General features: G+C 33.3%; 1 protein-coding gene across 4 annotated transcripts; it reads right to left on the minus strand.

Moving 5' to 3' along the window:
• Nucleotides 1-6,953: 6,953 nt before the first annotated feature.
• Nucleotides 6,954-14,428, minus strand: LOC133778047 (uncharacterized). 4 transcript variants are annotated; one of them, XM_062217866.1, is made up of 5 exons: nucleotides 14,032-14,428; nucleotides 11,352-11,498; nucleotides 9,441-9,666; nucleotides 7,653-9,022; nucleotides 7,129-7,509 (listed from the first exon to the last, which is right to left on the minus strand). In XM_062217866.1, the coding sequence occupies exons 4-5, from the start codon at nucleotides 8,310-8,312 to the stop codon at nucleotides 7,339-7,341; spliced, it is 831 nt and encodes a 276-aa protein (XP_062073850.1). In that variant the 5' UTR covers nucleotides 8,313-9,022; nucleotides 9,441-9,666; nucleotides 11,352-11,498; nucleotides 14,032-14,428; the 3' UTR covers nucleotides 7,129-7,338. The 4 variants fall into 4 exon arrangements, 3 of the variants coding, with proteins under 3 accessions (XP_062073850.1, XP_062073849.1, XP_062073848.1); XR_009868986.1 differs by lacking the exons at nucleotides 9,441-9,666; nucleotides 11,352-11,498 and adding an exon at nucleotides 6,954-7,013 and having other exon boundaries at nucleotides 7,130-7,509; XM_062217865.1 differs by lacking the exon at nucleotides 9,441-9,666.
• Nucleotides 14,429-15,836: the final 1,408 nt, after the last annotated feature.

A 15,836-nucleotide genomic window follows, 5' to 3' on the forward strand; every position in this document is an offset into this window, starting at 1 on the left:
CAAGAATAAGAGCACTAACTCCTTCATCATCTGTGATTTCAATGGGATCTACGCTAAAATCATTGCATGTAAACGACACTTCCAACTTTAAGTCAAACAATGACCTATCCACTTTCAGCTTTGAATACAACTTCTCCAATTATTCTATGTAACCAACATCAATTGGTACATGTATTATAGTGTTCAAACCAGCTTTGAAATTCCATTTCTCTGCTTTCTGTTCCCAAACATCGTTGTAAGAAACAATTATATTAACTCTGGAACCTGCAAATTTACAAACAAAAAAAAAAACATAAGAAAATTATAAAAATAAAGTGTAATCGATGAAGAATCGATGGTAAATCAATGATGAATCGATGCCTATGAAAATCTATATTGCAGTTCAACATCGATGACATTTCTATGCATAATCGATGCTGATAGTTTCCATATGTACGCGATTCCATTTCGATGGTATATCGATGCCATATCGATGTTGAACCAAATTAACATATATGACATTGATTCAACATCGATATACCATTGATATTATATCGAACATAACATCTAAATTATATGTTCTCCCCAACATCAAAATTTTATCGATGTACCATCAATATAGCATCGATATACCATCGAAATGTCATCGATGTATAATCGATGCTGATGGTTGCTATCTGTACGCGATTCCATTTCGATGGTATATCGATGCCATATCGATGCCATATCGATGCTGAACCAAATCAACATATATGGCATCGATTCAACATCGATATTATATCAAAAATAACATCTAAATTAGATGTTCGCCCCAGCAGTGACATTCCATTGATGTACCATCGATTTTGGAATGGCTCCCACATAATCCCAGATCCAAAGAACAATTCAAAAAATGCAGAAAAAAATACCACACTCAACTGCAGAATAGTTCGAATCTAATATCTAACCATGGCATTTCATATTCACAAGTAGATAGAATGAAATGATACTTACCCATGATTTTTTCTCTTAAAAAACGTCAAGAATGACAATTTCTTCACTTGAAATGAAACTTCTAGATCCGAGCAGTCTAATTTCTTCACCGATTTGGCTGTGAAAATCAACAATGGGTTGCTGTGAAAATGGCTGTAAATGATGGATGAAAGAAAGAGATAGAGAGAAAAATGTGTGAAGTGTTAAATTTTACTGATGATGGTATTTTTGTCCAAAATAGGGGAGGGGGCACATTAGTGGGAGAATTTTTATGATGGCATGTTAAAAAATTTAACTATATTATGATGCATATAGTGTAAAATTTCCCTTTAGCTTTTATATATAGTTATTTTGTTGATGTGTAATTGTTGTTTAGTTGTTTTAAGATATATTTTGATTTTTAAAAAAAACATGTTAGCATGCAGTGTATTAATGTTTAATTGTTGTCTTATTGTTGTCTTTTAGTTGTTTCATTGGCACCAAATTTTTGTAAATATAAAACTTAAGAAAACTTATTTTCTAAAAACTTAAGGTAGTATTTTTTAAAAAAAAAAAACAGGGACCGTAAAAAAGTAAAAAAAAAAACACCAAAAAAAGTATTTTTGAAAAAATCTCAAAATAAAATTGTCATTTCAATCTTCATAATTAATAAATTATTTACAAATATAAATTTTGGGAAATTCTTGTGTACATGAGTTAAAAACGCCCTTAGCCTACTAGTGTTTTAACGTTTTCATAAGTGTGTTTTTTTTTTTAATTTTATTTGGAGAAAGAATCGCATGTTAAATGAGCAATAAAGAATGGTGTTTTCAAGGGGATAACTGATGTGGCAACTCTTGATTGGAGAACCTTAATTTCCATTGCACAAACAAGCAACCGTGAGAAGGTTAACTGGTTTTACGGAGCAGATGAGGAGGATGATAGATTTTTGTCCCACTAGGTGAATGGTGAGTTAGTGGCCAGCAAAGCACGGGCCTATGGAAAGGGAATTTGGTGTTGTCAATGAATGAATTAGTTTTTTCATTTTTCAAAATTGTTCTTCGTGAAGGTAGTAGAAGTATTCGGAGGTTGAGGGGGGGGGGGGGGGGGAGGGGAGTTGCTACTGTGTAGTACTGGGATGGGCCGATGTGTGTGGAATTATTATATGTTCCAGTGACATAAGGTAATCGATCATGAAACCCAACTGATCAGCTTTTTAAAAATTGACGTTAGTGAATTCCGAAGAAGTTTGTTTGGGTGTTCTTATTCTTCATCTTGCCCTATCAAGCTTGGTCCATATTCTTCAGTAATACTTCATAATTTTCATTTCTTTTTAAAAGAGTATCAATGTGTGTTTATATGATGAGGTAATTGGTTACAATTATGTGGTTTTTTTAAATTAAATTTGATCACTAATATATTTAGTTTGGAATTAAAACCCAATATTTATACTTTGTTGTTGTAAATGATGTTTTGAAGATAATTAAATGGGGAATTTATTTTGTGTAGTTGAAGAATATTTTGGCGTTTACTGTAATTAATTACTGAAATTTTCTTATGAGTATGAATTGTGTTTTGTTTTGTTTTGATTTTTGAAATGTGCTTTTATATAGGGTGATGCAACTGGTTACACGTTTGTGAATTTTATAAATTAACTTCAGAATCATTTATTTGAATATTTGTATTTATGATATTATATGTATTTGCATGTAGTTATGAGGATGGATTCGGACGTATTAAATTGCTTGACCGAGGAGATGCGAAGATTAAAACAGGACTGCAAGGAAATGCATGAGAGAGTAAGGTTGCAAAATATGAAGTTGAACATGGCTGTGGAAGCAATTAATCAGAGTGATGAGGAGTGGAGAGCGTCCACTAAGGAACTAATGGGAATAATGTTGAAAGCCCTTAATTATGTGAGGGGTGTTGTATCTAAATCCCAAGCCACTTGTTTGGAGAATGAGGTGGGGATCGAAAAGACGAGTGTACCAGATGATTTTGTAGAGGGAGATAAAGGGGAACATCTATGTACGAGAACATGTGAATATGAAGGGGAAAATGTGAATATGAGAGCAAGAGATGTTTTGGTAGAAGGATATAAAGAAGAACATTTTGTTGGGATTAGTGCCCTTTAAAGCATATGTATTGAACAATGTTTTATGAAATAAATAATTAAAAAATAATTTTTTGCATATATTGATTGTTTATTTTTAATAGAATAATATTATATGAATATCAGAAAATTCTTTAATTCGTTATTGTGACTACAATCTTGTATTGGTAGGAGATGATTAAGATTGTAGATAACGAATTTAAATAGCTTGCATTAAGACAAAGTTATATGGAATCTTTGGATTAAATACTATAAGTGTGGTTCACTAGTATTATGAATACATGTAATTTAGATTTGGATTATTGATGTAGTGGGACATCTTAGTGAATGTATTTTGTCTAAAGTGGTTATACATGAATGGGACCCGATATGTTAGCAGTTTTCCGATCGAGAAAGAAGAACCGCTTAACGTTGCATATTCGAGTTACTCCATGTATTGCTTGATGTAAAACAATTTGTAGAGAATGGTAAAGGGGCCCTAGAGTCTTATGCATTATACAAAAGATGCATGTACAGTTTTTCAATTCTATCTTTTTTTCTTATTATTCTTTTTGTCTTTCATTATGCGAGATAAAAGAATTTTTTATTATGTTATATCATCAGGGTAATGATCCATCAACCTGCTAGTTCCTTTTACGAGGCACTGACGGGGGAATTTATCTTGGAAGCAGAAGAACTACTGAAGCTGCACGAAACCATCACAAGGGTTTATGGACAAAGAACGGGCAAATTCAATGATATCTCAATCAAGACAATTGGCTAAATCCCGTGAAACCATTTCATATAAGCTCATTATTAATACTATTTACTTTATAAGTATTAATTTAATATATCAATTATACGATCATATACAAATTGATCTTAATCCTGAAGTTATTATGAACTCTTGTTTATGTCATATGAGTTTTTTGATTCACTTGTTATGGTTTGTCAAAATGATCAGGCTGAAAACTTTTGTTTTGGGAACTCATTGATGTAAATGGTTGGGGACATAATATACAAATATGGAATCTATACCTTCTTGATAGAAATTGAATAATTGTTCTCTTAAGGGTTAGGTTTTGGAACTGAAAGGTTATTGAGCTCAAATTCATAAATCAGTTTATGAATTAACCTTCACTAGTAAAGTTAATGGTGCTTAAGGAAACAAGATATAATTAAAGAGGTTAAACAGTAATTAATTTCTAATTTAATTATGAACCATTAATAGATGATTGAATTGTATGTAGTGATTAAATCGATGAACGCTTTTTATACTTAAATGTACTCAATACATAAATGTATATAATTACAAGAGTTCAGTCTCATATTTTTAGTGGAATAATATCGAGATTAATAAATTAAGGTTATTATATTAAATTTTTTTAATTAATAATCTAAATTTATTGGAGCTTGAAATTATAGGTCCATAGGTCCCCGAAAGGGCTCTATCAACACTATTCAAGGTAAGAGTTGAAATTGGGAAAAATCAGGGAAATGACATATTTGGAAGAAATTTGTTCTTCAAGGTCAAATATGTAATTGAGAAAAATGAATTAATATATTACTTTTTGAAATTAATTGATATAATTTTTTTAAATAAAATGGGCATTTTAAAAAATAGCATTTAAATAATTAAGATAATTAATTTTGAATTAATTAGTTTTATTTATTTAAATAATATGAAAATATATTTATGATAATTCAAATTGGATTTAAATTTGAAATGATATTCATTCTTTAATTAATCTGATAAGATAACTTATCAAGTTTATATATTTTTTAATAAATAATTATTAAAAGAAAGTGGTTGGAACACATCAATGAATCAATATTGGATCTTGATATTTCTTTTATTTATTTATTTAATAATTAGTTTATAATATTAATTTTGAATTTAGTTAATTCTTTTATAAATCTATTAGATAGAAATAGTTTCAAAGATATGCAAGTGATAAAATCTTCTAGAGTGAAAATTCTAAGCTTTTCACAGAGAGAAAAATATATCGTAATATTTTCCAATCCTTGAAAATTGTCTCAGATCTAATATTCTAAGATCTCATGTATTGAGTACATCTTGTGAATCATAAAATTTCTCACCATTACTCTACGTGCCCATACGTCTTGAGGTGTAAATATACATTTTGGAATATCTTGGTCTGAGTATTCACAAGGCTGTTTTAGATTGGATGTTCATTTGAGTTACTAAAAGATAGCGATGATTCTTGATTGTTCTACAACTGGTAAATCCTCATCATTTTCTTTCTATTTGATTAATGTTTTTCATATTAATGGATCTGATTAACTAAAGATTGTTTAAATAATTTTTTTGAAATCTCTGGGCCCACCACCCTGTGCTTTCTGCTGCACACATGGTAAATCAATTACCAACACATTTAAGTACGAGTCAAACAGATGTTGGGGTAGACGAATATAAAGGGGAACATGCTAGTAAGTGTGATAAAGATTCAGGAGTTCGTTGTAGTGTCGATTTGGGGTGAGGAGGAGTTGAAGTGGTCGGCTGCAAATAATATTTTGAGAAACTCTGCAAACCCCTGCGACAATAGTTCTAGTATTTGTACGAGTCAGAAGCGTATGTTGGGGAGTAGCACTCAATTTGGTGAAACTTTGGAGAATGTAGATTTTCAAGAAAGGTTTTGGTTAAAGATACTATCATAGTTGCAGTTGATTTGAATATGTGAATATTTCACAATCAAAATTGTTCATCACTTTATTGTTATTCATGTGTACTTGTAACTTGACATGTGTTTATCGCCATGTATGTAGTTGGGAGAGGGTGTGATTATTCGTGGAGGGGAAAGCGAAGGCCATAAATGTGGTTATGAAATTATTGGGAATAGTACGGTGAAGGTTTGTGATACCCCTCTACAAATGTATTTATTAGTACGCTTACGATGTTTTTGTTTATTAAAATTTCAGTTGGTCATATTTGAATATTTTAAATGTGTGACAGGGTAAGGGTACACTTCATATTGGATCTAGCATTGCAAGGAGTGTAAGCATGAAACTTAGTTCTCATGTGAACACAGGAAGGGCCATGCGAAACATTGGCCCTTTTATAGTTTCGGTTCCTTTGGTCGACTGCGACATCATTCCTTTATTTAGTTATCTTTTTTACTCCACCCGTGATGATAGGCAACACTTCGTAGATTTTTTTGAAACAACGTATATAAAATATGTAATGGATATTTGATATTATTTACCTAATTACAGTTCTTGAATTTTTCCTATGGTGATTTTAGTGAGTCGTTGGTGGAGACGAAGTTTAATTATTTGGAACGGGAAGTGTTTAGATGTTTGGGTCCTTCACAATTACTACTAAAGGGAGAGGTGAGGCATTTGTTTAAATATTTTACATTTATCACAGACGCACTTATACGTCAATTTTTCCGCCATAGTTCTTTTATATATACAAAAAGGAAAAAATTAGTTAAAAATAACCATATTAATTCTAACAACTAATAAAAAATAACCTACGCTAAAAGACACCCTTAGCATTGAAGTAATTGATGATTACTTACAATTGTGTCAACTATAGCAGTCCCAAGAGCAGCAGATACTTTCATCAAATTATCAAACACAAAAACTGTTTCCATAGCAATATCAACAACAACTATAAACCAAACAAGCTTTGCAAGAATTAGAACAAATATCTGTCACAAAATCCAACAAATACAACCTAATTAATCTATACTACTAATCAGAAATAAAACTCTTCCGAATCGGAACACATACCTTCTCACAACATGATATCTCAACACCCCACATAAGTCATCATCGGGGTTGCCAAGTTTCTTGTAGTCCATAAAGTCAGGTCTCTACATTAAAAACAAATTAAAGCTCTTATTCTTTATTTAGTACACTACAATGACGCGAGCCAAATTTAATTTCTCTATTAAAATTTTAATTCATTTTACCGCTAAAGTAGACGATATGAACCAATACTTTCACCTGACTCCTCTTAATCACCCTACATACTCCCACAACAAATACATGAAACTATTAAGTTTATGCATTCAAATTTAAACAATAAATAAATATCACCAATAAATAAATAAAACTAAACATAATATCATCATGACTTACTCTTGCACGAAGCAATTTGTTCACACATAGTGACAAGAAATATTCTCTACGAGAAACCACCCCATCGCTAAGAAATATTACTTCTCTAAAACAATGAAAACATCAAATTAAGACTTCAAACATATTAGTAACTCACATTGAAATCTCCAAGTCATTCACTAACATTTATCTAAAACATATTCACAAGTCATCTATGATTTTTTAATTCCTCACCTTAGATTCTTGTTACAATTCGCAATTAAGTTAAAGACATTTAATTCATAATCGCTCAACTTCTTATCTCCAACAACATAGGGAATATAACACAACAACATACTATTTCCCGACTGCTCAAGAGACACTCTACTCCAACCATCGCTTCCACCAACACCATCAACACCCTGTAAATAAAATAGATTGCATTGTAAGTGTGGGGACGAAGTCTAACCATTAAACAGAAAACAAATATAAAAAGAAAAAAAAAATTATCAAACCTAAAAAATACAAATAATATAATGTGAAACTAACAGATCATTTCACTCACCCTGGAAATACTGGTATCCCCCATAATAGACACCATCTCACCATCAGTAATATCATTCAACATAGTGTCTCGTGCAAATCCATCATGGTCCATAAATAGTTGCTTCTCATGCCATATGTGTGGCCCCACTATACCATAATGACTTAACACTCCATGGCGGTTACTTGACATTTCGCTCATATTAGACAATAGCAGATCAAAACTCGTGGTAAACCCTTCAAGATCATCTATATTACAACCACCAATATCACTTGAAATTCCAACATTGTTAATAATGGAGCAATCATCCCCTAAACCAATCTTAGTATTTGTCTTCAAACAATCAGAATCATTCAAATTTCTTTCACTTAAGTCAATGTTTGTCAATCCATCATCACCAAACATTTCATTTGGTCGTGCCCGGCTAATATCTCCAGGAGAACGACCAAACTCAAATGTCAATTTACTTCCCAATTTATTCTTCATTTCCTCAGCGAAATAAGAGGCTAATGAATTCAATATTACATCTTGTGATTTACAGGAAGTTGAACAACTCCATCTTTCTTCTATTATAGCATTCAACATTCTGTCATTCTTAGACAAACGTCCTTTCATTTCTTCAAAAATATTACCGACATCAACAATTCCTTCCACTAACTCTCTAAATTTTGACGCCTCCATCTACCAAAAAAAGCTACACCAAATAAAAAAAATGCAATTTAATTAATCAACCATACAATCTCATTACGATTACAACACAAGACCGAAAAAAAAAATTACTAAAAATCCACCATCATTCGTTCAAAATCACTATTGAACGAAGAAAATACAAAACAAACAAAATTAATTAAAGACAGGGGTATTTCATAGTGTGATGGAGATTCACATATTAACACTCATACATCTTAAACTGAAATTGACACCACTGGTAAAGAAAAAATAGATAAATACATCACATTACATAATCCACCAAAAATTTGTTCACAACTCAATTTAAGGGATCCAATCAACAATACCTGTAATTAAGGTACTGTAACGCCCTAAACTCCAGGGACTGTTACGGTGCGTATTTTAAACAGTGCTAAACTCACTAACCGAGTCATTTGGCCATAATCGTGTAACTAAGTATGATTAGCGGTTTAGGATTAAATTTTTTGGTTAAGATATAACGTTTCACTAAAACGTTTACTGTATACATTGGGATCCCAAAAATATAATTTAAAGGTCTATTACAAGAAAATATTTACAACCAGCCGATCTAAGCGGCAAAACAGAGTTTAACCCTAGTTCCTCTTTCAACCCTCGGCCGTGGTGGTCGAGCAGCCGCATATGTACACATCGTCACCTAAGTTCTCCAACTCAAGGATGGTCCAGCTTTCTTTTGCCTTTACCTACACCACATAACACCCATGAGCCGAAGCCCAGCAAGAAAACTCAATATACTCATGAACAGTAATAACATGTCATCAAATCATAAAGTGCATGCCTAGCAATAATAGCCTTAATCACGCATGCAAATAAGTTCAGACAATGAACAAGTGACTCATCAACAAGTCACTAACAGGGGGTCTGTACCTTTAAATGAGTGACTAATCAACAAGTCACTAACAATGGGTCTGTACCTTTAAACGAGTGACTAATCAACAAGTCACTAACAGGGGGTCTGTACCTTTAAATGAGTGACTAATCAACAAGTCACTAACAGGGGGTCTGTACCTTTAAACGAGTGACTAATCAACAAGTCACTACAGGAGGTATGTACCTTTAAACAAGTGACTAATCAACAAGTCACTAATAGGGGGTATGTACCTTTAGCTATGTGACGAAGCAGTCACCTGAGCCTTGTGGCCCTGGCTCTGAGTAACTAGTCATAGACTAGACAAGCGCTTATAATTTTCATCGAACTTAGGGTACTCCATATGAGTCATTCAATGCCGATGTCGATTAGATCTAATCTTTTATCGGCTCTGCGTTCATGATGCTTGTGCCGCTTCTGACTCTCAGGTCAGTAACACGCGACCAATGCCGATTCTGACTAGTCAGTGACACACACAAGTAAGTAATGCTACCAGGCATATATCATATGTCAAATATCCGAATACAGGGCATTCAACATGCTCATTTAACAATTGCTAGCATAATTAGGATCATGCACAAACACAGAGACTCAAGCTCTGATCAATCTCACATTTAACATTCATGGCATGCCCTAACCACATGTTTCTCGTGCATCACATGCACCACTTTAAACACTCGACATGCCTCAATAATAACCATGCATGTCATATATATATATAGGGTGCAGTTTTCTTACCTTTGGTCCAATCACAGGTTACCAATAAACGAGCCACAAGCACGATCCTGATTCCAAGCCTCTAGTGATAACCTAGTCACAACCATAAACGATGATCCAATGAGCTCAAGTTCTAAAACCCAATCTTGGAACCAAGACCTAGCCTCCGGGACGTCGAAAATCACTAAACCGGGTAGTAGGAACAATCCCGAGGCCTAAGGTTTGAGTTCCCATGATCAAAACATCATTTTGACCACAAATGGCCTCAAGCGCCGTGGCCCCACTATTCAAGTTCCGCGGCCCCCAGGCCTTTCAGCAACCTCCACCTTCTTCATCGAGCTTGGGCCGCGGCCCAACCGCGAACCAGCCTTTACCATTTTAAAACCTTCCTAAAACCTACCCAAACATCTCCAAATCCAAAAATCAAAGTTCCCAAACATCCCCATGATCCAAAACCCAATTCTCAAATCATCCAAAAACTCATCAAAATACAAAATCCAATTCAAGCTTAAAAACTTTAAAAAACTTAGAACTTAAAACTTGAATTACCTCCGATTGAGTTATTTCCCAACAAAATCCTCTGGTTAATAAGCTTCTAATCTTCCCTAGAATCGCTATGCCTCGATCTTCGCTTGAATCCGAGTCCTAGAACTCAAGTTTCCTTCGAAAATGCGATCGGGAGACGAAAATGGAACTTTGAGGGAGATAGAACTTACTGAATGTTCTTTTTATTTCTTAATAGGTTACTTCAAGCTTAAGTAGCCTCAAACAAATTCTAACGCTCGGGGTCCCAAAAACATCTCCGGGGGCAAAATAGTCAAACCTCCAAAATTTCCCCCTGATCTTACTAACTCCCAATTTATCATCAAATACTTATTCTCATTACCCAATAACTAGGTAATGCTCTAAATACCTCTTAACTCACTCCGAGTCAAGAATAAATCCCGTTGTGACTTTCCCACTAGCTTACCTCCTAGGATCGTCTCGTGCTGAGTAACCCTAGCATAACCAAATAATAATAAAGCACCACATACATATTACATATATGCCAAATATGCCCGAAATAGCCAAAATATAAAAATCACCCAATTAATCAGAAATGGGTTCACATGCATATTTAATACACATAAACATGTATATTATCATTAAATAGCATAATAAATAAATTATGGCCCTCCCGGCCTCCTAATCAGGATCCTAAACCTTATTAGGAAATTTGAGGCATTACAGGTACTTAAACCGGATATGAATTTTACCACAAACACCACAAAAATGTTTTTACAATCTATCATCATCAACAAGGTCTACTCTATCTACACAAAAAATCCAACAATGAATGAACCCCAAAAAATAGAACTAGAAAGAAACAAAATAATAATAATAATAAAAAAAAAACTAATACAAGAATAAGGACAAGTTGCACAAACCTCAACATTGTCTCAAGAACCTCCACTCCAGTGCCAATCCACCCGAATATTTTTCAAACTTACCAAACCCTCTCTGCCTCCAAATCCTTTTATGCAAGATACCAACTTGGTGGGCCAAGAAATATATACAATCCAATTAATGATTCCCTAACCAATACGAACTCATACATCTTAAATATTTACAAAATTTTAACTAAAAAAATAAACAAACAATTTACCTACACCCACGCAATGAAGAAATAAAACCTCAAAATCAATAGTAAATCATGGACTCTAGAGGGAAAAAATTGTGTTCTGGTTGTCGGTTACAAAAAACACAGCGCCACTCCACTTCTTCTTCATCTGCCCGATCGCACAGGAGGTTCACTCACTCAATGGTTTCTTTTTTCAAATTCTCCATCTTTCTATGATAAACTCACCTAACTCTCTATATTAAAAACGTGTGTAAAATTTTTTGTAACCTAACTATTTTTTTTCTATTAAAAACGTGACAAAAAACAACAAAAGAAGCCATTCTCATGTTTTGAAAACGGTTCTATTACACACCCATGTGTTAGTGTACCAATCAGCCACAACTGCTCCACTAAAACCCATTACCCACGTGTCAGCTTACCAATAAGACATGAAAGCTTTTAAAAACGCCAGTAGGCTAAGGGCGTTTTTAATGCCTGTAGGTAAGAATTTCCCTATAATTTTATATAAATTAACAAAAATATATTCATATAATTTTAAGGGATATTTGCGACTAAAGTTCCAAAACTTTCCATTTTTTTATACTTAAGTACCAATTTTTTTTTTTTTGAGGTGAAGTACCAAAATGTTACTTTTTTTTTTACATTTTAGTACCAACCGTTAAGTCTGACTTTTGATCAGTTAATAGACACGTGTCGGCTAAAGGTTGGCCCACGTTTTGGTACTTTCACCACCAAAAGAACAAAGTTTTGGTATTTATCTGTAAGTAAACACAAAGTTTAGGTATTTTAGTCGTAGATAAACCCAAAGTTTGGATATTTTAGCCGTATTTCGCTTATTTATTTTTTAGAAGACAAAAATAAGTTTAAGATTTGATATTAATTTTTATTTAATACCACTAATTTGTTTTTTTATTTTAATTAAACTAGATTTTAAATATATTTTTTATATTTTAAAATATATTTCAATTACGCTATGAAACTAAATGATTCTATGAAAAAAAATAGAAAAAAAATAAACAATATAATCATATTTTAAACCCTCAATTTATACTACAACCACCTCTGTTGGATGTCACGTTTTGAGCGTAATCAAGTATCATTTATTTTTATTTTTGTTTTTCCATTTTTCAAATTCTATAGTAATTTAAAATATAAAAACTTTATGTTATTTGATTTTAAAATTAAAAAATATATTATAAATCCATTTTAATTAAAATAGAAAATAAATTTGTATTATAAATAAAAATTAAATCATAAAACTTAGTTTTGTCTTCTAAAAAATAAATAAGAGAAATTTGCAGTTAAAGTTCCTAAACTTTGTGTTTACTTACGGATAAATACTAAAACTTTGTTCATTTTGGTGGTGAAAGTACAAAAACGTGGACCAACCTTTAGCTGACATGTGGCTATTAACTGGCCAAAAGTCAAACTTAACGGTTGGTACTGAAATGCAAGAAAAAATGCCGTTTTGATACTTTCACTACCAAAAAAAAAGTTTTGGTACTTAAGTATAAAAAAAGTGAAAGTTTTAGTACTTTAGTCGAAAATATCTCTAATTTTAAAATATAAATCTTATTTCTTAATTAATACATCACTCTCTAACATATTAGTATTCAAAAAGTTAGGTAGAAATCAAAATTATAAATAATATAATTAATAAAAGAAAAAATATACAAATGTGAGTATAGAAGATGATAAGGTGATTTTTGTATTAATATTGGGATATTTGTGGCATAAGTACCAAATGTTTGAGATTTGTAACCGGCATAGATCTAATTTTTTTTTAGTGGGGAAAGTACCCAAAGCTAGATAAACAATAATTCTGTTAGTCCTTGTCTGTTTAGCTCTGTTTGGTGATGACTGGACCAACACGTGTCACTTCGTGATTGGTCCAGCCATAAATATTTTTAAAAATTAATTTAAAATTATTTAAAATTTTAAAAATAATTAAAAATTTATTTAGAATATTAAAATTATATAAACTGATTTAAAAATATATTAAAACTCATTAAATTATAAAATATTAGCTCATCTAATTCTTAAAATTCATGTGTTTTTAAAAATATTAACTTCTTGACCATAGAAAAACATATGATCTTAAAATTCATCTAATAAGCAATAAATCATCCACTAAGAAATAACAATACTTAATATTCAAAGACAAGTTATCAACAACCCATAAACCATAAACCCATAAATTATCAACAACCCATGAACCCAGAAATTATCAACACACAATTGCAAAGTTATCAACAAACTCAGATTTTAGGCCAAAATTGAACAAGAGGTGTCTTCAATATCCACGAATATATGCAATGAGACAATTCATTAAGAAATAACAATACATAATATTCAACAACAAAAATTATTAACAACCAAAAACTAAGAAATTATCAAAGTTATCAACAAACTCAGATTAATATCAAACCTAGATTTGAACCCAAATTTTTTTGACCCACTGTAAACCCAAAAGCAAAAATGCAAACCTTTGCAGAGGCTATCGAATCTTGGAGCTTGTCGCCCAGGAGCCACCATCGAAGCTTGGAGCTCATCGCCTAGGAGCCACCATCGAAGCTCAGAGCTCATCACCATCGAAACTCAAAGCTCATCGCCCAGGAGCCACTATTGAATCTTGGAACTCGTAGCCCAGGAGCCGCCGTCGAAGCTCAGAGGAAAAAGACAGAGGTTGTTCGATCACGGAGCCACGTGGTCGAAGTCGTGGTGGAGAAAACGGAGAAGAGGGCTGGGCTTCGTGAGTGGTGATGAAGGAGACCAGGCCGGCGTGGGAAGACCAAAGCTGTGTGGAGGCACAACGCTGGCGACCAAAGCTAGCTGATGAGAGAAGAAGAGAGGTTGAGGAAGATGTGAAACCATAATCCCAAATTCTTTAAATTTAGCTTTAGTTTTTTATTAATAAAAATATTTTTTCTTTTACTTTTTAAATAAGTTTTTATTTTAAATATATTTTTAATTAGTTTTTCAAATTTAAAATAAATTATCAGGTTTCTAAAAAAAATTATGACTGGACCAATCACGAAATGACACGTGTAGGTCCAGTCATCACCAAACGGAGCTAAACGGACAAGGACTAACGAAATTACTGTTTTTCTAACTTTGAGTACTTTTCCCACTAAAAAAAAAGATTGGATCTATGCCGGTCACAAACCCCAAACAAAATAAAGCTTCTTCATCAACACCAATTCCTTATGATCCCCAAAGGTTTGTGTCCAACGAAGCATATGAGAGTTACATGAATGCCATTGCTCATGACAAGGCGTGGGTTCCTGAACGAGGATTTGATCTCCACATGCATCATGATCAACACTTTCTCATGCATCAAATTGAGTCTCAAGGTTGGGAAAAATTGTGTGCACATCCCGAACCTGGCATTGGCCCTATTTTTCGTGAATTTTATGCCAATGATGTGGCTCATGAGAACTACAAAATGAAAGTGAGAGGTGTGAAAGTGTCATTCAAAGCGTCTGATATTAATAGCTACTACGAGCTACCCCACTTTCAACGTGATGTATATGGCCATGTTAAGGATAATCTTAATCATCAAGCTATCATTGATGAGATTGCAATGTCAAGTGCTGTATGGACCTTGTATAGTAATGGGACTCCTCACTACATCAAAGTCGCTTATCTGGATAGCAATACAAAAGCTTGGCAGCGGTTCATGGGGGCAAAATTAATGCCGACAGCCTAGCTTGGTCACGTTGATATTCATGAGGCAATTCTCCTTTATGCTATTCTCACTAACAAGACCATTAATGTGGGGTAGATTATTCATGGCTCCATCATCCGAAGTATGAGCCAAGTGGCTAAGGGTATTTATGTTTCCTCATTGATCATTGCGTTATGCAAGAAAGCGGGTGTTCCTTGGGATGAATCTGAAGACAAAGTGCACCCGTTGCACATTATTGATCACAATACCCTTGATAGATTGAAGGAAAAAATTGCTGCTCAGGCTAATGATTAAGCCCAGTCTTCTATTCCGGCACCTATTCCCCCTCTGAATGATAGTAGAAGAACCACTCAACAATGTTTGCAAGCTTTGGAGCAAGAGGTTTATCATGACAGACTTGATATTCGAGCCAATACTCAACATATCCTAGCTCACAACCAGAGGTTTGTGGAATATGCGAGCTATCATGATATCTGTTATAGGATGGATCAAGCACGCTTGAATGTGGATATGTCTAGATATCCACCTGCTCCTACTTGGTTGCAGGCATACCCACCACCGGTCCCCATGCCCATGGTGCCATATCAGGCTCCTGATGATGAG

The sequence above is a fragment of the Humulus lupulus genome, chromosome 5 (genome assembly GCF_963169125.1).
Source record: "Humulus lupulus chromosome 5, drHumLupu1.1, whole genome shotgun sequence".
In the NCBI taxonomy this organism is placed as follows: domain Eukaryota; kingdom Viridiplantae; phylum Streptophyta; class Magnoliopsida; order Rosales; family Cannabaceae; genus Humulus; species Humulus lupulus.